The sequence below is a fragment of the Chelonia mydas genome, chromosome 1, assembly GCF_015237465.2.
Source record: "Chelonia mydas isolate rCheMyd1 chromosome 1, rCheMyd1.pri.v2, whole genome shotgun sequence".
In the NCBI taxonomy this organism is placed as follows: Eukaryota; Metazoa; Chordata; order Testudines; family Cheloniidae; genus Chelonia; species Chelonia mydas.
In genome coordinates, this window is record NC_057849.1 from 265,621,370 (window position 1) to 265,643,229 (window position 21,860).

Here is a 21,860-nt window from a genome sequence, read left to right on the forward strand (position 1 = left end):
ATAATCTGTACAGAAGCTCCTGGAACCCCATAAAATTGGGTCCCTAATCCATGAACTATTGAAACTCATTTACAAAATTTTTCTTAAACATGACATGAATATATTGTCTCATACTATAAAATTAGAATTTATAATCCCTATTCTGTGATGAGATACATTATAGCTCAAAGGTATCTTAATTAAAACTGTCTTTAGATAGGCTTTTTCCTCAAAAAAGCATTTTATCCAAAAAATCCGTTCTTTTTTTTTTAAAATTGGATTTTTAAAATTTAAATTTTTTTTAAAATCATTGATTTTTATCCACTGTGATCAAATTGATTTAAATCACTAGTCAGGAAGACTCGATTTACTTTAAATCAAATCCACCCTGATTGTTGGTGCACATTTTATGCAGTATAAGCCATACACTCATAGGTTAGCATCCCTTAGCATATGATGGCAACCATTATTTCAGGCATTGTCTTTGAGTGTATTAAGAACAAGATAAAGGAAAATGTAGGTCCTAGCATGGAAGGTGAGCTGATGACCTCAATATATGGCTGAGGTGTTTAGGGAAGACTGAAAGAAAATAGGCATTAAAGAGGTTAATAGTGACTCAACACAATTAATATTAACAAGGGGGGAGGGTAAGAAATGCAAGCCAAAACAGGCAAAGAACAGGTTATAGACTATTTTGATAACCTAGGGATGGCTCTAAATCTAGCTTATGGCAAATTGGGGGCCCCCCTACCAACATCTCCCCCCCACACGCCTCCTGCCTTGCCGATCAGTGTTTTCCCTTTCCTCCCAGTGCCTACCGCTTCAGTGTGTCTGGAGGTCCTGGGAGGAAGGAAGGAGGGTGCAGCACGCTCGGGGGGGAGGGGTGGAACTAGGTGGAGAAGAGGCGGGGTGGGGGCCTTAGGGCAAAGGATGGAGTGAGGGCGGGACCTGAGCAGAGCTAGGGGAAGCATCCCTCTCCCCCCCACCCAGCAGATAGAAACTTGGTGCCTATGCCCCGGGCCCTGCACCCTCCTAGGGACAGCCCTGGCTTGATGTATTCAAGACAAAAGGGCCTGAAGAAATTAATCCTACGGTACTTACAGACTAGCAGAAGCCATCTAAGACCATTAGTAATGATATTTGAGAACTCCTAGAGGACTGGTGACGTTCCAGAGGCCTGAAGAAGGGAAAATATAGAACCTATCTTTAAAAAGGGGAACAAAGAGGACCCAGGGAATTATAGTCCAGATACTGGAACAAACTATTAAATCATCAATTTGTAAGTACCTAGAGGATAATAATGGTATAAGAAATAGCCAGCATAGATTTGTCAAAAACATGTCACGTCAAACCAATCTAATTTTCTTTCTTGATAGGGTTACTGGCCTAGTGGATGGGGGAAGCAATAGATGAGCTATATGTTGATTTTAGTAGGCTTTTGACACAGTCCCACATGATATTCTCAAAAAGCACAGTAGAGAAATGTGGCCTAGATAAAACTACTATAAGGTGGGTGCACAACTGGTGAAAGACCATAGTTAAAGAGTAGTTAACACTGGATTACTGTCAAAGTGGGAGGGTGTATTCAGTGGGGTTCCACAGGAGTCAGTCCTGGGTCTCATGCTAGTCAATATTTTCATTACTGATTTGGATAAAGAAGTGGATAGTATGCTTATAAAATTTGCAGATGACACCAAGGTGGGAAGGGTTGCAAGCACTTTGAAGGACAGGATTAGAATTCAAAATGATCTTGACAAATTAGAGAACTGGTCAGATATCAACCCGATGAAATTCAGTAAAGATAAGTGCAAAGTACTGCTCTTAAGGTGAAAAAAATCAAATCCCCAACTACAAAGTGGGGACTAACTGGCTAGGTGGTAGTACTGCTAGAAACGATCTGGGGGCTTATAGTGGATTACACATTGAATAGGAGTCAACAATGTGATGCAGTTGAGAAAAAGGCCAGTATTCTGGGGTGTATTAAGAGGAGGGTTATATGTAAGATATGGGAGGTAATTCTGCTCTGCTCTGCACTGATGGGTCCTCGGCTGGGTATGTCTACACTGGAATGTCTAGCCATATCCATAGTCTCTCAGTCACAGATGTGGTGAAATTAAATTAATGCATTCCAGGGGCGGGGGGAACAGGAACAGCATTAAAGGCAGAGCTAAGAAATTGTGCTGTTGACTTCAACAAATCCTTTTCCACTCTAGATTTAACATGGTTACTAGATGTTTGAACTAATTCATTAGGCAGAGACACTTTCAAGAACACAGAGCTGCCCTGGAAAGATATATTTTATTTATGAGTTTAAAGTGTTACTTAGGTATTTTGTAGTCAGCACCTAACATTTGTTTGGTTACAGGCTTTGGATACAAAGGATCTTCAAATATCTAAAGTGGCAGTTAACGGACAGGAAACAAAATTTGCTCTTGGACAAAGACACAATTTCAAAGGGACACCATTGGAAATCACTCTTCCTTTTGAACTGAGAAGGTATGCGTACCTGTTTGTGTCCTCCTCCTCTTTGTACAGACCTGCTAGGGATAGTCTATCTACAAAAGTGGCATGCTAAAGTATTTACTGAAAAAGTGCCAAGTATTTCAAACAGTCTAGCATTTCCCATAAGTGATCACATTTGTACTCTGGCTGGTTTGTGCAAGTTTGCTTTTGTTCAGAATTGTGCTGATGAGTTTCTTTTATAGTTAACCCTAACCCTAAGTGTTTTCACTCATCAAGGCCTGAATTCTAGCCCTGACATGTTTCTGCTGCAAGCTTGGTAAGAAGGGGGACTGCCCAAGATTTTCTGCCAACATCACTAATGCCTATAGTGGTGTATAGAGTTGCAGTCTTTGTATTCTTTGCTCTTTATAGGGGCCTCTTCTTGCATTCCTGGCAAACCCCAAGTTGCCATTGTAGTCAGTTGGGAATATGAGAATACAAAGAATGCAAGTTCAGCTCATTAATTACAGCTGTGCAAATGCAAAACCCTAAGAATCTGAACTCCTCAGGTTTTGGCAGCTCAGTTGAGAATGAATTCGTTTTCAGAAAGCTGCTTTAAAATGTTAAGTGAAAAAGCCACTGCCAAACAACTGTTGCAATGTCTTTAACAACTGAGACCCTACCATATTTGCTGTGTGATGTACCCAAGCTGAAAGCTGTATTTTTTGTATATTGGACTTGCCTGGTTTGAATTAGACTGGTTACTGAAATTGTCTGTTTTACGTCATCAAAACTGGCCACTATTTCTGGAAACACAAGTTTGGGTCATGGTAATCACTAGGGGCTGTTGATTTAATTGCAGTTAACTCTCACGATTAACTCAAAAATATTAATTGTGATTAATCACACTGTTAAGCAATAGAATACCAGTTTAAATGTATTAAGTAATTTTGGATGTTTTTCTTCTTTTTCAAATATATTGATTTCAATTACAACACAGAATACAAAGTGTACAGTGCTCACTTTATATTTTTATTACAAATATTTGCACTGTTAAAATGATCAACAAGAATATATCAATTCACATCATGCAAGTACTGTAGTGCAATCTCTTTATCATGAAAATGCAACTTACAAATGTAGGGTTTTTTGTTACATAACTGCACTCAAACAAAACAATATAAAACTTTATAGAGCCTACAAGTCCACCCAGTCCTACGTCTTGTTCAGCCAATTGCTAAGAGAAACAAGGTTGTTTTTCTTTTCTTTTCTTTTCTTTTTTTTTTTTTTACAGGAGATAATGCTACCTACTTCTTATTTACAGTGTCACCTGAAAGTGAGAACAGGCATTTGCATGGCACTGTTTTAGGTGGCGTCCCAAGATATTTACGTGCCAGATGCGCTAAAGATTCATATGCCTCTTCATGCTATGGCCATTGTTCCAGAGAACATGCATCCATGCTGATGACACTCGTTAAGAAAATAATGTATTAATTAAATTAGCGACTGAACTCCTTGGGGGAGAATTGTATGTCTCCTACTCTGTTTTACCCACATTCTGCCAAATATTTCATGTTATAGCAGTCTCGAATGATGACCCAGCACACGTTGTTCACTTTAAAAAGAATTTCACTGCAAATTTAACAAAATGCAAAAAACACACCAATGTGAAATTTCTAAAGATAGCTACAGCACTCAACCCAAAATTTTAGAATCTGAAATATCTTCCAAAATCTGAGAGGGCTCAGGTATGGAGCATGCTTTCAGAAGTCTTAAAAGAGCAACACTCTGATGAGGAAACTACAGAACCCAAACCACCAAAAAAGGAAATTAGCCTTCTGCTGGTGACATCTGACTCAGATGATGAAAATGAACATGCGTCTGTCCGCGCTGCTTTGGATCGTTATCAAGCAGAACCCATCATCCACATGGATGCATGTCCTCTGGAATAGTGGTTGAAGCGTGAAGGGACATATGAATCTTCAGCGCATCTGGCATGTAAATACCTTGCGATGCTGGCTACAACAGTGTCATGCAAAGGCCTGTTCTCCCTTTCAAGTGACATTGTAAACAAGAAGCAGGCAGCATTATCTTCCGCAAACGTAAACAAACTTGTTTGTCTGAGCGATTGGCTGGACATGGACTTGTAGGGTCTAAAGTTTTTTACATTGTTTTATTTTTGAAGGTAGGTTTTTATTGTACATAATTCTATATTTGTAAGTTGAGCTTTCATGATTGCACCACAGTACTTTTAGTAGGTCAATTAAAAAATACTATTTTTGTCTTTTACAGTGCAAATATTTTTAATTAAAAATAAAGTGAACACTGTACACTTTGTATTCTGTGTTATACTTGAAATCAATATATTTGAAAATGTAGAAAACATCCAAAAACATTTAAATAAATGGTATTCTATTGTTTAACAGTGCGATCCATCACGCAATTAATTTTTTTGACAGCTTTAGTAATCACCTCTCACTCCCTGAGCCAGTGGGTACTGGGCAGATTGTGGAAGTAATGGTCTCATCTTTATTTTTGTGGGTAAAATGGGAGAGAAAGGAGTTGCACAGCAGTGATTCCTTTGGCTAAACATAAACATTATTGATAACTTTCGAAGAAAGTCTCCTCTGGCTCATACTTCTTGGAAAGCTGGTCGCTGTGGCTTTGGGCTAGACTCTTATAAGAGAAACAAGCAGCTGTGCACTTTACAGCACCTATAGAGAGAAATTGGTTTTAGATACAACCCGGTTTGGGTGTGGGTGATGAGGGTGTAACAAAACAGTGATATGGAAGAATGAGCTATAGCTATAAGCACAAGCACTTAGTCGCATGGTGGATTTGATTTAAATCAAATTGATGAGGAAGAGTGGGTTTTAATCATGGATTTCTAGATAAAAGTGCATTCTGGAATATGCTGCTCAAACAGTTTCACTATTGTTTCTGCTGCCTGTCCCTCCCTAATCACATTTATCTCCAGACTTCTTCTTCTTGTCCAGATCTATTCCGCCCCCACCAATCTTCTGTTCATTGAACTTTTTGAAACTTTGTGCTTTTAGAGAGAAGTAAGGGATTGACTGACTGTGTACACAAATTTGCAGAGGGACAATAGGGTTGAGGTCTGTTGTTTCTCACCTTGATATATTCTTTATTGATTTTAAAACATTTTTGCTGTTAACCAGCATGTTATCTCTGGCGACACAAATCCACAGTTTGAGAACTGCAAAACTTAGCCTCTCTGATGGTATCTTCTAGACTGAGCACTGAGTCCTGTTGGGTGGATAGAAAGATTAATTTAAATAATCTATACAGAAGCCCCTGGAACCCCATAAGATTGGGTCCCTAATCCATGGACTATTGGAACTCATTTACAAAACTTTTCTTAAACATGACATGAATATATTTTCTCATATTATAGAATTAGAATTTATAATCCCTATTCCATGATGAGATATCTTTGAGCTATAATGTATCTTAATTAAAATTTATGTTTAGATAGGCTTTTTCCTCAAAAAGCATTTTATCAAAAAAATCCAATTTAAATCTGGTTTTTTGTTTTTGTTTTTAAATTGATTTTTATCCACCCTGTTTAGTCATAACCATGTGTACAGTATAATGATTCAAATGAATTTTTGGGTTACTAAATAATAGTAGTCTGTTCTGATAATACTGCAAATTATTTGGCTGATCTATCTAAAATGTTTGACTAGTTGCTTCAGCTTCTGAGTTTAACTACCATTCATTTTAATTTATTATTAGGGTTGAATTCAAAGAGATTCACATTTGTGAATCTAGGAACTTTCATAAAATGGGGTAATGATCAAGTACTTCAGTATAACCACTTACAGCAGTGATTTTTATTTATTTATTTTTAAAAGCTAGCATGCAGAAATTGTTCTTTGTATCTTAGAACTCTTGTTAGTATATCAGCATTTGCGTTATCCACTGCTCTTTGCTTTCGTTGATTATGAACTGTTGAATCATGAGTTCTGAATAAAATTGGGGCATGTCATATTTTCTCTTTAATGGCATTAATCAAATGGGATTGTTCATATGCCAGTCTTTCTTCTTCCGCCATTCTTTTGCTTATATTCAGTAAATAAGATATTCAGTCTAAATCCAGTTGGGAATGCGATATTTTTCATTCCAAAGTGCACAAAGCCCACTTTTTTTTTTTTTAAGATAGATGCTACTTGAATGTGTGATGATACATAACAGGCTTTATTAACTTCTGCCTGGCTCACTACTGTGTTTCCATACTGAAGTGGTAAGTAGCTTTTGATGGTAGGCCATTAAACAGTTGTGGAAACCTTTGTGAGGCTTCTTGAAGGAAAATCCAATTTCTAGCTCCTTTTCGGTTGGGGAGAGGAGAAATTTCTCATTAGAGGATGAAAGAGAACCCCTCCTGGGAGGGTATTAATATTCGAAACCTAATGGGTAGTTGTTGGTACATTTGTATCCTAGCCACAAGCAAAAAGTGGCTTCCGTACACAACTTCATAGCTTCACTTCAGCTGAGACAGTGTTACAAAACTGTCTGTTGTACAATATCTTCTGAAAGGCTTTGCCTTACAGTTCACCTCTCTGACACACAGGGCATGTCAGAAAACGCTTACCTGTTTAATTTGTGCAGGGGACAAGATGTGATTGTGGAAAGTTCTTTTGAAACCTCTCCAAAATCTTCAGCTCTCCAGTGGCTTACTCCAGAACAGACTTCGGGGAAGAAACATCCATTTCTCTTCAGCCAATGTCAGGTTAGGAGGATTTTCTGAAATTAGATGTTGTCTAGATACCTTAATAATCCTTCATAGTTTAAAAAAGGGCAACAGAGGGGAAGACACAGACTGTAGGTTTATTTAGTATAGGCTCTAAGTACTTGTATAGCTCTTGTCACGTTTGTTCCTAGATGTTCGTTATCTAAAGGGTAGTAAGTGAAAGTACAGCAGTCCACAATTTTTAGTTATTGCCAAAGGCCAAGGATAAAACAGTATGCAAATGATGGCATTTATTAGTGCTGAGGCTATAAAACTTAATAATTGCAAACTTACTGTCATATCTCCAAACTGCTTTCATTATTCAGTTCTTGCAATCAGTACATGATGGCGGTTAACTTTTTTTCTTATAGCATTGTCTTCTAGGAAGTTTTTAGCTATGAAAACTAGCATAGACCATCAAAAAGTAGGAAGTATGGATTCCTGTTACAGTTAAACAAGCTACCCCTGAAGAGTGTAAACAGTGGAAGAAGTGTGCTTTAAAATATTGGAGTGGGAGGTCAAACCTTCTTATACAGGGAGCTATAGTCCAGAGGAACAGATTTAACTGAAAGCTAGAATGGTAGAACCACACACATTTACAGCAGGATGACGATCTCAAGATACACATCTGAGAACCATCCTGCAGAACTCGTGGCAGAATTTGGCCCTTGGATAATAAAACTAAAATAGCACAAAACCGTTCACCCCAGAACAGTTTACAACACTTGTATTATATTGGCTTTGAACCTTTGCAATTTGAACCTTTGCAATTAAAATAGCTAGTCAATTAAAAGCTTTACACTTTTATTACCTGATGGGCAGCCTCTAGTAAGGGGTGTGGAAATAGTGTGAGAATTCAATCTGTAGGTATATTGGCAGGCAGAGATTTCTTTGGGGGATTTCATATACAGACTGCAGAATATGGCCTATTATGAAACCACCGAATGGGGATTTACCTTACTATACATCTTTAACAACTAAGTACTTTTTTACTGTACATACGTCTTTAACAACTAAGTCTTCAAGATCCATGTTTCAATTTTTTAAAACATCTCAAACTAGCTCTAAAGTGGTACTGGTTCTTGCTCACATGCTCAGGGTCTAACTGGTTGTTATATGTGGGATTGGGAAGGAGTTTTCCCCTGGATCAGATTGGCAGTGATTTTGGGCTTTTTCACGTTCCTCTGCAGCGTGTTGGTATGGTCACTTATCAGGATTATCTGGAAGATCTCATTTAATCATTTCTCTTGCTATTTTGGGGGCATTGGGCACTGGTGCACCTCGATTACTTGTATGCTCTGCCTGTTGCATGAAATAGTCTAGTCTCCTGTGGGCTGTAATACTTTGGTCTAATTTTGGTGATTGGGTTCACTGTGTGGGTCCTGGGTCATGGTAGTGCTGCAGGTCAGGTTAGATGACCTGGTGGTTCCTTCTGGCCTCAAATTATAAGACTGAGAAATTGTGCTTCCCTTCTTTGTCATTGAGAGTTTTTTCTGTAATGCTGAAGATGCATTAATAGCATACGTGTAGTTCAAAACATACTCCTTTCTCAGTATATCCTTCCATATCACTTGATGCTTCTGCAGTTGCAGTGAAAGTTGCCCTATACCTAGAAACATTTGCTAGACAGGCTTCATTTTCTGTATAGGAAAGGAGCAGAACTGGCCCTTGAGGAAGGAACTTTTAACAGCAGTCTGATATACAATGTTACAATTTTGCTGGTGATATTACATTGCCCTTCTGTTTGGCTCTTATTCTTCTGTAACTGTACACCATATGTTTGTGTAATGTATTGCAAAAGCTGCATATAAGAAATATCTGTAATGTGTCTTTTTCCAGGCTATCCACTGCAGAGCCATCCTTCCTTGCCAGGACACACCTTCTGTGAAACTAACCTACTATGCAGAGGTAGATGAACACAAATCATGCATATCTGAATGAAGAGCACAACTAGAATGAGAGAGCCTCTTCTAGCTGGCAGGTTTTTCTGTGAACAAGACTGTTTGCAAGAAATTTATTAGAGCATTCAGATTTCACTGCCAGATAGCAACTTGCTTATGTAAATTTTCACTCTACCCTGCAATTAAAATAGCTAGTCAATTAAAAGCTTTACACTTTTATCACCTGATGGGCAGCCTCTAGTAAGGGATGTGGAAATAGTGTGAGAATTCAATCTGTAGGTATATTGGCAGGCAGAGATTTCTTTGGGGGATTTCATATACAGACTGCAGAATATGGCCTATTATGGCTGGGGGTGCAGGCTCTGGGGTGGGGCTGGGGATGAGGAGTTTGGGGGTGCAGAAAGGGGCTTTGGGGTGGGGGTGCAGAAAGGGGATTGGAGTACAGGCTTATCTCCGGTGGCTCCCGGTCAACAGTGCAGCTGGGGTACAGAGGCAGGCTTCCTGTCTGTCCTCGGACCACACTTCACCCCAGAAGCTGCCAGCAGCAGGTCTAGCTCCTAGGCAGAGGCGTGCAAGCGGCTCTGCACATCTCTTGCCCGCAGGCACCGCTCCTAGCCAGTGGAGGTGCGGAGCCGGTGCTCGGGGCAGGGGCAGCATGTGGAGCCCCGTGGTGGGGACCCTCACCTAGGAGCTGGACCTGAGGGAGACATTGGGGGAGATTCTGAAAGGTTACTGAATAAAGGTGGCCATGCAGGCTTCCTAATCTTTTTCTAAGCAATAATTTTGCCTGCAGAAAGAGCACTTATCTGGCATTTGTACACAAAGCATTCCATCTTGAATCTTAGTTGACTTTATAGATAAACTTCCCTTTGGTTTTCCATAAGAGCCTCTTGATTTAGGTAGACAGCTGAACAATGTGGGAACAGTTCTGTGGCTTGGTCGAGCACATTGGGCCTTTCACCAGTTTATGGAAGCCACATCTGCAGAATCCACTGGTCTTTTATGATGACTGTGGCCCTAAATATTGGATGGGTGATGGCAATAGAGATTCAGTCCCCAAAAATATTGAATCCTTATAAACTGCCTCAATGACGTGTCAAACTCTCTCTAAAAGGAATGAAAAGGTAGTAGGGACTTTTTAAAATAAACACAATTATGAAGTCTTCACAGCCTTACAAATCCTGTGCAATAAGGAAGGTTTGACCTGTGGTACAGACTGATTGCTGAGTAATTCTAAGCTAAACATGTGGAAATGTTTCAAAATATGGGAATGTTTAAAGCTATAGAGTCAACTTAAAGTCACATTGTGAAAAATCTATTTACAAGTAATGCCTAAGATTACCATAGCTGAAAGGTTGAAATAAAAATAATTTCCTCTGTTGATTTCAGCTTGTTTACTTGTGCATTTGACAGCACTCTGTGTACAGTTTTTCAATCTTACCCTGTATATTCAGTCATTTCCCTCTATTCATGTATATTTTTATTTTCACACAGCAACAGGCGGGAGATTATTCAAATCAGGAAAATCTGATTGTAATACCACAAAAATTGGCATGGAGGAGATATTTGAAACTACTCTTAACTCATCTTATGGAGGGGTTAAATTTTCAGTTAACTGTCCCTTAAATTCATTAATCCTCTTTTTTTTTTTTTTTTTTTTTTTTTAGTCAACATATGAACAAAATGCTCTTGGTGTGCTGGTAGTGATGGGTTGTTTTTTTTTGTTCCCTTTTTCTCCTTTTTGAGATAGTAAAAGCTGGGAGTCCATTGAGACAGTGAGTTGGGAATCTAAAAAGGAGAAAGTAACATGCATCATCTAAAGCAACACTTCTGGCTGATAAAGCATTGCTGGTTTTAGAGGGAGGCCAAACTGTCTATTTCTACTTGACGTGAGATTCTAGTTGTGGCAGAGATCAAAGGGGGAGAGAAGCTAAATGTAAAATATTAGCTCCCACTACACTTAGGTTATGCTACTTGCTGTAGCAGTTTTGAGCATGTGGTATAATGTTTGAGGGTGGCTAATGCTGTCCAAAGATGACTGATATCATCTCAATTGTGCTGACTTAAACTCCCTCATAATTCAATATTTCCTCTGTCATTATTTAGGTGTCTGTTCCTAAAGAACTTGTGGCTCTCATGAGTGCCAATCGTGATGGAGAGATGCCAGACCCAGAAGACTGCAATAGGAAGATATATCGTTTCAGTCAAAAGGTAAGACCCATGGTCTTTGTAAATCAAAACTAGGAAACTCTATGAAGCCAGGCAGAGATTTGTATTAATTTAAAGTATTGTGTGCATGAAACCTACGCAAGTACAGATTTGTGTGTGCGCTGTAATTTGTCATCTGTAGGCTCATGGAAACTTTACTGCACATGTGAACAAGATGAGATTTGTTTTTTGTTTTTTTTTTAAAAGCAACAGATTCCATAAAACAAATTCTAGTCTGATCATTGGCCCTAAGAAGTAGGCTTGCCAAACTTTTCTAAATATTTTCCCTAGCATTTACTTCCTTGACCATGAGGGTAAGAGGTTGGTCTTCATTGCACCTTTTTTTCTTTTTTAAGAAAGTTCATGTTCTGTTATCCACTGAGATCTGAAACTTTAAACCATTGGTGGCATACCAACCTGCAGTTTAAAGACCTGTTAGAACACAAATAAATGGATTTGAGCATCTGTTCTTGAGTCCTTTGCAGTGAACATGTAAAACACCCACCCCAAAATCATGTGGTGATGTGATCCTTTCAATAGGTAACCATATGATCACAAATTATTTATTTAATGACCATTATAATTAGTTTGATAACAAATGAAGGATATAATCACAACATGGGAGTTTTTACACAAGAAGAGGAACAAGAATTACAGCAGTTCGTTTTGATCCCAAATATGGAAATTAACTTTGTTTCTGTGGTTGTCTTCTATATTCTTAAATCCCCTTCCTGCCTATGTGGTGGTTTATGAAGCCCGTGTGTAGACTAATCTCTCTAGTGTTGCTCAATGTACAAGATACCATACACTGAACAAAACACCTCTCTGAGGCTCCCTGGTGTATCTGGTATAACTTCAAACTGCTATGTTCCCATGAAACAGTGGCACTTAAAAATGAATTGTTACAACAGTAAAGTATCCTAGCATGTCACTAACATGAATTAATGCGAATGTGCAATCAGACTTTGCAAGAAATTGTAGTAAATTTGGTATTTGTCAATATTGAATAGTGCATATTCCGTTTCAGAGACAGTGTTCTTAGGTATGAATGTGGAAGAGGCAGGGGATCTAGGCTTGAAAAACTGAGGGAAGGTGTTTGCATCTTTTTGGAGTGGTTAGTTTGGGAAGGAGGAGCGTCCTGGAGAAGACCTACAGGAAGAGAGGGGAGGCTGGAAGAATTTTCATATTGGAATCTGGAAGGAGAATGTTGACCCTTCTTATGAGGATAAGAGCCCCATGGTATGGTGGGGATTTGTGCTGGTGTCTTTTGCAATCCTTTTTTTTGAGATACTCTTGTTTCAGCAACTGTCCCATCTTCGCAGCTACTGCAGTGTAGTTTTCAAAATGACCACTCTGCCATACCCTGAACTGTGGAAGCCTGAGGTTTTTATATACTCCTAGGGAAATTGTACCTTAACAATTCTGCACATAATATTTTAAAATTCTGTATATTGTGTCAAATTGACACAATATAATCATTCCAGTTTCAATTTATTTTGGTAATTTATTTCAAAATACTTGTCAGCAAATTTGTCTGTAACAACACAGACAACAAAACAGTTTCAGAAACTGCTGACCCCTAACCTCTCCCATTCAGTTAGGCACATCTGCCCCGTCCCAGTGTGTCCCTGCACCCCCCCATGTGGCACTGGCTCAGTGCTGTCACCCCACTAGCTCCTATGCCCCTACCCAAGTCTGTCCTCTCCAGATCCTGTGTCTGTCTCACTCCCAGACAGGGTGCTGTGAGAAAGCAGCCTCTCCCTCTCTGCACCTGGCTGCTCCGGCCCTGCACCCTCTCCTGGAACCACAGCAGCCCCTGGTGGGTGAAAGATGTAATTGCAGTGATTTGCTGGCAGAATTTATTTTCTGAGGAGGAGGAAAAAATCTGCAGGTGACATGTATGCACAGTGGTGCAGAATTTCCCCAGGAGTACTGTGCAAGAGAGTGGTCGTGAGGGTTAGGATTCCTTAGTTGCCTGTGGTACTGACCAAAGGAGGGGAGTCAAGGCAGGAAGAAATGGTGTTTCGTTAAACTGGGATTGAGATGCTTAATTGCAATACTATTGCTTTCAACACCCCGATGCCAGGTATGATATAAGCACGCTCCCCGAAGATAATATAGGACACATTGATCTCTCCTAAAGATAAGGTCAGGATGCCAGGGTGATGGATAGAAATGTTTTGATCAAACCAGCATGTACAAGATAAAGGGTGGTAACTAACCACGTCAGAGGGGCAATAAGTAACTTGTCTGTGTATAAACTTTTTTCCAGTTTATAAAAGAGGGGTTGTAGAGAATTTCTTTGTCCAGACAAAGGGGGAATGGAAAGTCCCACCATTCATTGAGCTGAGTCCAGCGCCACAGGCATACATGTGCTAGTGTAACTGTAGACTTTGATCTGGGAATCTAGGACCGTGGTTTGTTGACAATAAACCTGGCTGAGTGCCTTTGCTATGGAACCGAGTCTGTGGTCTTTTTGGGCAGTTCGATCGAGCTCTGCTGGGCCAGCTATCTGCGCAGAACTGGCACAGCACACAGAACACACACACACATGCAGCCAACAACTGGCAACACGCTCTTGATCTACTTCTTTGGGCTGGGGTTGAAGATTAAGTAGTCTACAAGTAGGTCTGTCACAAACCAATCATTCTCTTTTGAGTTTGGGGCACAATTGTCTCTTGTCCTAACAGGATCCCTCGATGGCCCACAAAAGCAAATGGAACCAGGGTATTTATAGAAAGCCAGGAGGGAAGATGTGACACTTCTGTAACGCACATCAAAGGTTCCCAGGGTGGCTTTTGTATACTGCGAAGCAAGGAGATTCTTTTCCCATAGAATCAGGCAGGCACAGACAATACTGAAGGGGTTTGTTCACGGTAGTGGGAAGACTGATAAACAGCTTCAAAAGTGTGGGATTGCAGTGACCAGTTATACCTTTTTCTTATCACTTCATTTCTTATCACTTCTTGTTCTTCCAGAGACAAACATGGTTTCAGAGACAGAGAAAGCACTTAACAGGATACTGACAGAAACAGAACATACACATCAAAACTATTTTGATTACATAGTTTATCTATAAGTGCCAGTTGGTTCCTTAACAATAGAATCATAGAATATCAGGGTTGGAAGGGACCTCAGGAGGTCATCTAGTCCAACCCCCTACTTAAAGCAGGACCAATCCCCAACTAAATCATCCCAGCCAGGGCTTTGTCAAGCCTGACCTTGAAAACCATTAAGGAAGGAGATTCCACCACCTCCCTAGGTAACCCATTCCAGTGCTTCACCACCCTCCTGGTGAACAAGTTTTTCCTAATATCCAACCTAAACCTCCCCCACTGCAACTTGAGACCATTACTCCTTGTTCTGTCATCTGCTACCACTGAGAACAGTCTAGATCCATCCTCTTTGGAACCCCCCTTCAGATAGTTGAAAGCAGCTATCAAATCCCCCGTCATTCTTCTTTTCTGCAAACTAAACAATCCCAATTTCCTCAGCCTCTCTTCATAAGTCCTGTGCTCCAGCCCCCTAATCATTTTTGTTGCCCTCCGCTGGACGTTTTCCAATTTTTCCACATCCTTCTTGTAGTGTGGGGCCCAAAACTGGACACAGTACTCTAGGTGTGGCCTCACCAATGTCAAATAGAGGGGAATGATCACGTCCCTCAAATGCTGGCAATGCCCCTACTTATACATCCCAAAATGCCATTGGCGTTCTTGGCAACAAGGGCATGCTGTTGATTCATATCCAGCTTCTTATCCACTGTAACCCCTAGGTCCTCTTCTGAAGAACTGCTGCCTAGCCATTCGGTCCCTACTCTGTAGCGGAGCATGGGATTCTTCCGTCCCAAGTGTAGGACTCTGCACTTGTCCTTGTTGAACCTCATCAGATTTCTTTTGGCCCAATCCTCTGATTTGTCTAGGTCCCTCTGTATCCTATCCCTACCCTCCAGCGTATCTACCTCTCCTCTCAGTTTAGTGTTGTCTGCAAACTTGCTGAGGGTGCAGTCCACATCATCCTCTGGATCATTAATGAAGATATTGAACAAAACTGGCCCCAGGACCGACCCGTGGGGCACTCCGCTTGATGCCAGCTAGACATGGAGCCATTGATCACTACCCGTTGAGCCCGACAATCTAGCCAGCTATCTATCCACTTTATAGTCCGTTCATCCAGCCCATATTTCTTTAACTTACTGGCAAGAATACTGTGGGAGACCATGTCAAAAGCTTTGCTAAAGTCAAGAAACAACACGTCCACTGCTTTCCTCTCATCCACAGAGCCAGTTATCTCATCACAGAAGGCAATTAGATTAGTCAGGCATGACTTGCCTTTGATGAATCCATGCTGACTGTTCCTGATCACTTTCCTCTCCTCTAAGTGCTTCAGAATTGATTCCTTGAGGACCTGCTTCATGACTTTTCCAGGGACTGAGGTGAGGCTGACTGGCCTGTAGTTCCCAGGATCCTCCTTCTTCCCTTTTTTAAAGATGGGCACTACATTAGCCTTTTTCTAGTCATCCGGGACTTCCCCCGATCGCCATGAGTTTTCAAAGATAATAGCCAATGGCTCTGCAATCACATCCGCCAACTCCTTTAGCATTCTCAGATGCAACGCATCTGGCCCCATGGATTTGTGCACGTCCAGCTTTTCTAAATAGTCTCGAACCACTTCTTTCTCCACAGAGGGCTGGTCACCTCCTCCCCATGCTGTGCTGCCTAGTGCAGCAGTCTGGGAGCTGACCTTGTTCGTGAAGACAGAGGCAAAAAAAGCATTGAGTAAATTAGCTTTTTCCACATTCTCTGTCGCTAGGTTGCTTCCCCTCATTCAGTAAGGGGCCCACACTTTCCTTGGCTTTCTTCTTGTTGCTAACATACCTGAAGAAACCCTTCTTGTTACTATCACTGGCTGATAAATCTGTTACCCCACATCAGGCAGAAGAAAAACAAGGTCCATGGGCTAATGCAAGGCAGAAGGTTTTGAAGAATATGAATTTACAACTATGCTTATATAACTTTTTTTCTTTGATTAACTTGGTGGGTGATAGTTCTGATATTACAAATAGGATTTTAAATAGATAATTTTAATATCTTCCATTAGGTTCCAATACCCTGCTACTTGATTGCATTCGTGGTTGGGGCTTTGGAAAACAGGTAAGTGTGTATGGTACACATTGGCTAAATTTTATCAATTACAGAAAGTTTGAGAGAGTCTTGACGTTAGTTGGACTCCTGATCCTAATTTGAAAACTCTTGGTCAGTGGAAGAGTGTTAAGATGCTCCTTCATATAACATTCAAATATGTACTCCCCCAACCTGGAACACTGCTGAGCGTATTAGCTAGTCTATAAGTCTTCATTTATTATTCTCATCTCAAGGAGTATCTAGCCACAACACAAGAAAGAGAATGCTACTGAGCCTGCTCTCTCACTGTAAGGGTAAGAAATGGAATAGAATCTAGCCACTGAGTCTTTGTTCCTCTCTTCCCAACCTTTTAGTCCCGAGAATAATCTAGAAACTAATCACTCACTAGATGAGCCTTTGTCTCCTCCATAAGTCCTAATATACTAGCGTCAACCCCATCACTCATTTGCACAAAAGTATGTTAATCAGGCCCAGAGTGGTGGTGGTGGTGGTGCTGTATTAACACTGTAAAAGCACGAACTTCAGTTTATCCCCCATCTAGATAGTCAATCCAAAAAATATTATTTCCTGTGGATTTTTTTTTTTTTAAACTGCACTTGCACCTCTTCTCTACCTGTCCTCCTATGGAGGACTAGAACATTAAGTCTAGAAGCAAAGACGTGTGTCTAAAATTAAACTAGTCATTCCTTCTCTCCTTTCCAATCCCCCTTCAAACATAGCAGTGAAACGAGGGTGGCGGAGGTTTCTCCAGAACCTCTCCTCAGTAATATGGGTTACTGTGCGTATATTAAACCCATCCTCCACTATGCTCTGGCTTCCCATAGAACATCAATTCAAGTTCAGTATCTAACTGAAATCTGTACTTCTACAGACAGATTGGCCCCAGGACGCTGGTGTGGGCTGAGAAGGAGCTGATCGATAAATCTGCATATGAATTTGCGGAGGTTAGTTACAAAGAGTTTGCTCACTATTCGCTCACTTTACATAGTATTAAAAATAAACAGCCAATACTACAATTGCTCTCATTTTAATTTTTTCCCCTCTCCTCCCTTCCACCAAAGGGTGTTCTGTTTTTCTAAAGGAACATCAAATAACTGCTGATCTTGCTACACAAATGACAAGGCACAATCTTGCCATTGGTCTGCATGTGGAACTTAAGATGTCTGAGAGACTTGTGTGTGGATCATTAGGATCATACTGATAACCTGTATTTACTAATTGTAATTACAAATCTCATTAAAAATCAATGTTAACTTTTTGTTTCAGACTGAAGCCATGTTGAAAACAGCAGAAGATCTGGCAGGGCCTTATGTGTGGGGACAGTATGACTTGCTAGTCTTGCCTCCCTCTTTTCCTTATGGAGGTATGGAGAACCCCTGCCTTACTTTTGTGACACCTACTTTATTGGTAAGTGTGAAACTTATGCACTTTATTCTTCAGCTTTCCATCAGAACCTATTCTAAAATCTATCCAGGTGTGTGCATAGAACTCTGGACTTATGTTCCTTAAAGAACGATAAAATGATCCTTAGACTATCAGAGCCATAGAACTTACATGAAACAGATGTGTATAGTGCATGAATTTTGAGTTTAACTTGAACCAACAAGGTAATTTGATTTTTGTCTTTTCTAGGCAGGTGACAGATCACTGTCAAATGTAAGTATAAACTTTATTCGGGTCTTCAAACCAAATACCGTATAACTTTAAGTTAAATCTTAAATCGTTCATAGCAGTGAAAATATGAGAAATTTCTAAATCTTAAGTCTTCATTTAGACATCCTACTTATTTTCTGTTAACTAGTTACAAAATGGAAAAATACATAGCAGGTCCGTTTAATACCAAGTTGTATTGCAAAAATTTCAGGTTCAGGGAAATCTTGTCCCTATCATTTTTGCAGAACAATACCATCTTTATAGAAGGAATCTCCTTCCCATTTAACGATATTGACAAATGACCCTCTAAAACAGTGTTTCTCAAATGTAGCCACCAGGGGATTTTCTTGCGGCCATAGCCTCCTGGACTGTGTGCGTGTGTGCTCAAAATAGTGGCCCCTCCCATTTCCTGTTGCTCCTGGATGCACCACCTTGTTCTTGCTTGCTGGGGCCACCTGCAGGGGTTAGGCCTTGCTCCTTTCTGGAGACACCTGGGGCACAACGCTGAAGGAGCAGGCAGCTGGTGAATTCCCCACCTTCCCAGGGACGGTGGGGCTCAGGCTTTGGCCTTCAGACCTGGAGTGGCGGGGGCAGTAGGCTCTGGCCATGGGGCTTTGTGCTCTGGTCGTGAAGCTTCAGGCTCTAGCCCCTCTCCAACCTCCCCAGTGTGTCTCCCAGCCTTCCATCCGGGGCTTAATTTATCCCCAGGCTTGGCAGAGCTGAGCAAGTCTGCTGTGAAACGTGATACTTGTATGTTTGTTAATATCACGTTTCACAACAGACTTATAAATAAATTATAGTGATTTGGATGTGCATATGTGTTTTTCCTAAAACTAATTAAGTATTTTCAGAAAGTGTGAGAGTGGCCACCAGCAAGAGTTGGTGGCTGCACTCTGAGAAAAAATATATCCTGAGAACTCCTGCATAAAATCTACAGCTCAGCCATTTAAAGCCTTTGAAAGTTCACAGCCATAATAACACTACATCTTATGAGAAATCTACATTACTACTATACTGAACTCCCAGCCACTGTTCTCAGTTGGTCTTCCTTCTGGGCCATACTAGCATGTATGCTGCTATTGATACAGTTTAATCAGATATGAGGCAGCAAAGTTGAAAGCTTCTGTCTCTGACCCAATGTAAGAACTGAGGGCTACAGATAATTAATCACAAGAATGTTAAAGGGGAGCAGTTTTTAGTTCTAGATAAATCCCACATATTGGAGTTAGGAATAGCCTAGCCGCTGGCAAAGCCATGTTAAAAAATGTAATTAAATTGATTCTGGAGAAAAAGGTGGGATTCTTCAGGCTCTTATGCTAATGGTATTTATTGGTCACCTGTTTCTCTGGTATCGAGCCACTAAAACTGGTTGCAGTAAGTTGTGCATAATTTTTTAATTGGAAATTGTACTTCAGTGCTTGTCCTAGTTATATTTTAATGTTTGTCTGGAGAGAGAAGTCTGGATGTCAATTCATCTAATTATTAAATCTTTCCAGTAGAGGAATATAGTCCCTTAAATGAACGTAAGTATTGTAATGCCTTCCAACAGGAGTTCTAAAATTTTCAATGTGCACCACATTTTTAGTATCTCGTATGATTCGGCACCCTATTCATGATCACATGAATCATATCTCCTCCCATTTGTAATGAAATAACATCCCTGCACTACAGCAGTTGCATACCTGAAAAAGCAATATCAGGAAAGCACTAAAACACCTTAAATAATCTTTCTTTTAATGTGACTTAGCAGTTTAAAACAAGAAGAGCCATCACTGTGTGACCAACCAGATCAGCGCTGCTAACCAGGGAAGGCTCTATTCACAGACCACAATTTGAAAACTACTTTTTCAAAGGGTGTGTGGTGTGGGACATTGTAACACCTGAGTGAATCTGATATCCAGAGGCTTACTTACAATAAATGGCAATCTGCTTTGTATATATAATTGTTAGCCCATTGTGATTCCTGCTGCTGCCCCTCTCTCCACCAGTTGGATTTGACAGTATATTCTCTGGGGTAATCTAATGAAATCTACTTCTGACATGGGATGGGTTGCTTTTTTGTTTTTGTTTTTGTTTTTTAGGTTATTGCTCATGAAATCTCTCATAGCTGGACAGGAAACTTGGTGACAAACAAAACATGGGAGCATTTTTGGTAGGTGTAATACTGAGTGCATTACGAAAAATTGGCTCTTACCTACCGTATAAAAGTTCTAAGGAAATGTTTTGCCATCTCACATGAATTAATGTTCTTGATAATTCTCTAGGCTAAATGAGGGACACACTGTTTACTTGGAACGTAGAATTGGTGGACGGCTGTTTGGTGAACAGTTCAGGCACTTCCAAGCTTTGGGAGGTTGGAGAGAGTTGCAAAATACGGTAAACTAGTTTTGGTAGAAGTTTATTGTATGTGTATGTTTAAACTTAACTCATCAAAATTAAGTTGTCGTAACGTTTCCCTGAAATACGCAACAGAAAACGATAATAGTAATGCTCCTGAAAATCTTTGCGTTGGTAGCGGAGTACCAGTGTTCTCTCAGGTTTGTTTATGAACAAGAAGTTATTGTTCAATGTAAACATGACACTGCTAGATTACGGATGATGGTAACATTTTCAAAAAGACCTTAAGTCTCAAGGATCTTTTAAAGATTGCAGGATCTTCTGAAAGGCTGAATTTCATCCCAAACTACTCCTGAATATTGCAACAGCTAGTGAATAATAGTGAAACCTTAATGTACAGGAAATACTGCAATAGTATAAGCCTTTAAAGCAATTAGCAATTTAAAGTATAAGCCTTTAAAAACCCTTTAAAGCAAGTAGCTTACCAGTGAGCAGCTAAAAGTTGCCTTTTTGTGATAGCCATAGCCAAGACCACCCTTCTCAAACTTCAGACGTTCTGGAGTGTGATACAAGCAATTGAAATGTCTGAGAGAGAACTGAAATACTCAACAAAGCCTGGGTATTCCACATTGCACCAAACTGAGTGCTGAAGATCAGGAATCCTGATACTCAGTTTCTGCTTCTAGGAGGAGAATTTAAGCGGTTGTGGTAGTTGCCTTTTAAAAGACTTTGTCTCTGGCTTAACTTCTTAAAAATTGTCTATTTTTCCCCTTCCTCCAGTGCCTCCCAAGAGAAATGCCTCACCCCTTTAGGTTTAATAGTTTTGTTGTTCATCCGGTCAGTGGTAACTTCTGTTGGTTTTTTTTTGTGGTTGTTTGTTGTTTTTTTTTTTGAAGGACTAAATAAACTGTCTATGATTTCTGTAGGAGGAAAGAAGCTGTTGCCATGGCTACCCATCCTTTAATGGGAACAATGGCACAAATGGGAACAAACTAAACATGGGAGCATGATCACAAGGCCAGCATAGCTATGTCAGTTGAGAACGTTAATATCTCACCCCCAACTAACACAGCTATGCAGGCAAAATCTTTCAAGTGGGTGCAGCCAGTTTAGCATCTGATGTTCAGGGAGGTGGTTTAGCTGTATTGGCAAAAGGACTCTTTTTCTTTTTTTTCTTTTTTTTTTTTTTTTAACTGGTATAAGCTGAGTCTTCACTAGTGGGCTTTGCCAGTATAGCTATACTGGCAAAGCCTTTGTAGTATAGACCAGCCCTAAGATGAAAAGTTGGGCTTGTAATGTGTACTAATTCGGGAACTTCAGCAAGAGGGATGAGCTAGAGCCATGTGCACCAAAGCATGGTAATCTTAGTCTTGGATGGAAGATGGCTGTATAAGACGGCTGCAAATCCGTGCGAATTGTGGAGCCTTTCTGGGTGAGTATTTGTGTATA

At 40.2% G+C, this 21,860-nt stretch overlaps 1 protein-coding gene and 1 long non-coding RNA gene across 2 annotated transcripts in view; one reads left to right on the top strand and one right to left on the bottom strand.

Annotated features, from left to right (window-relative positions):
- The window catches only part of LTA4H (leukotriene A4 hydrolase), a 30,317-nt gene that overhangs the window by 1,852 nt on the left and 6,605 nt on the right, over positions 1-21,860 (top strand). The window contains exons 2-11 of the mRNA XM_037884824.2: positions 2,345-2,475; positions 7,051-7,171; positions 9,011-9,079; positions 11,179-11,283; positions 16,378-16,430; positions 17,293-17,365; positions 17,688-17,828; positions 18,054-18,077; positions 20,156-20,226; positions 20,339-20,450. Coding sequence (XP_037740752.1) covers positions 2,345-2,475; positions 7,051-7,171; positions 9,011-9,079; positions 11,179-11,283; positions 16,378-16,430; positions 17,293-17,365; positions 17,688-17,828; positions 18,054-18,077; positions 20,156-20,226; positions 20,339-20,450 — 900 coding nt within the window. The remainder of the gene's footprint in view (positions 1-2,344; positions 2,476-7,050; positions 7,172-9,010; positions 9,080-11,178; positions 11,284-16,377; positions 16,431-17,292; positions 17,366-17,687; positions 17,829-18,053; positions 18,078-20,155; positions 20,227-20,338; positions 20,451-21,860) is intronic.
- Positions 5,371-10,219, bottom strand: LOC122465656. The gene is made up of 3 exons (XR_006290651.1): positions 10,208-10,219; positions 5,554-5,564; positions 5,371-5,495 (listed from the first exon to the last, which is right to left on the bottom strand). It is a non-coding gene; the product is annotated as an uncharacterized LOC122465656 (long non-coding RNA).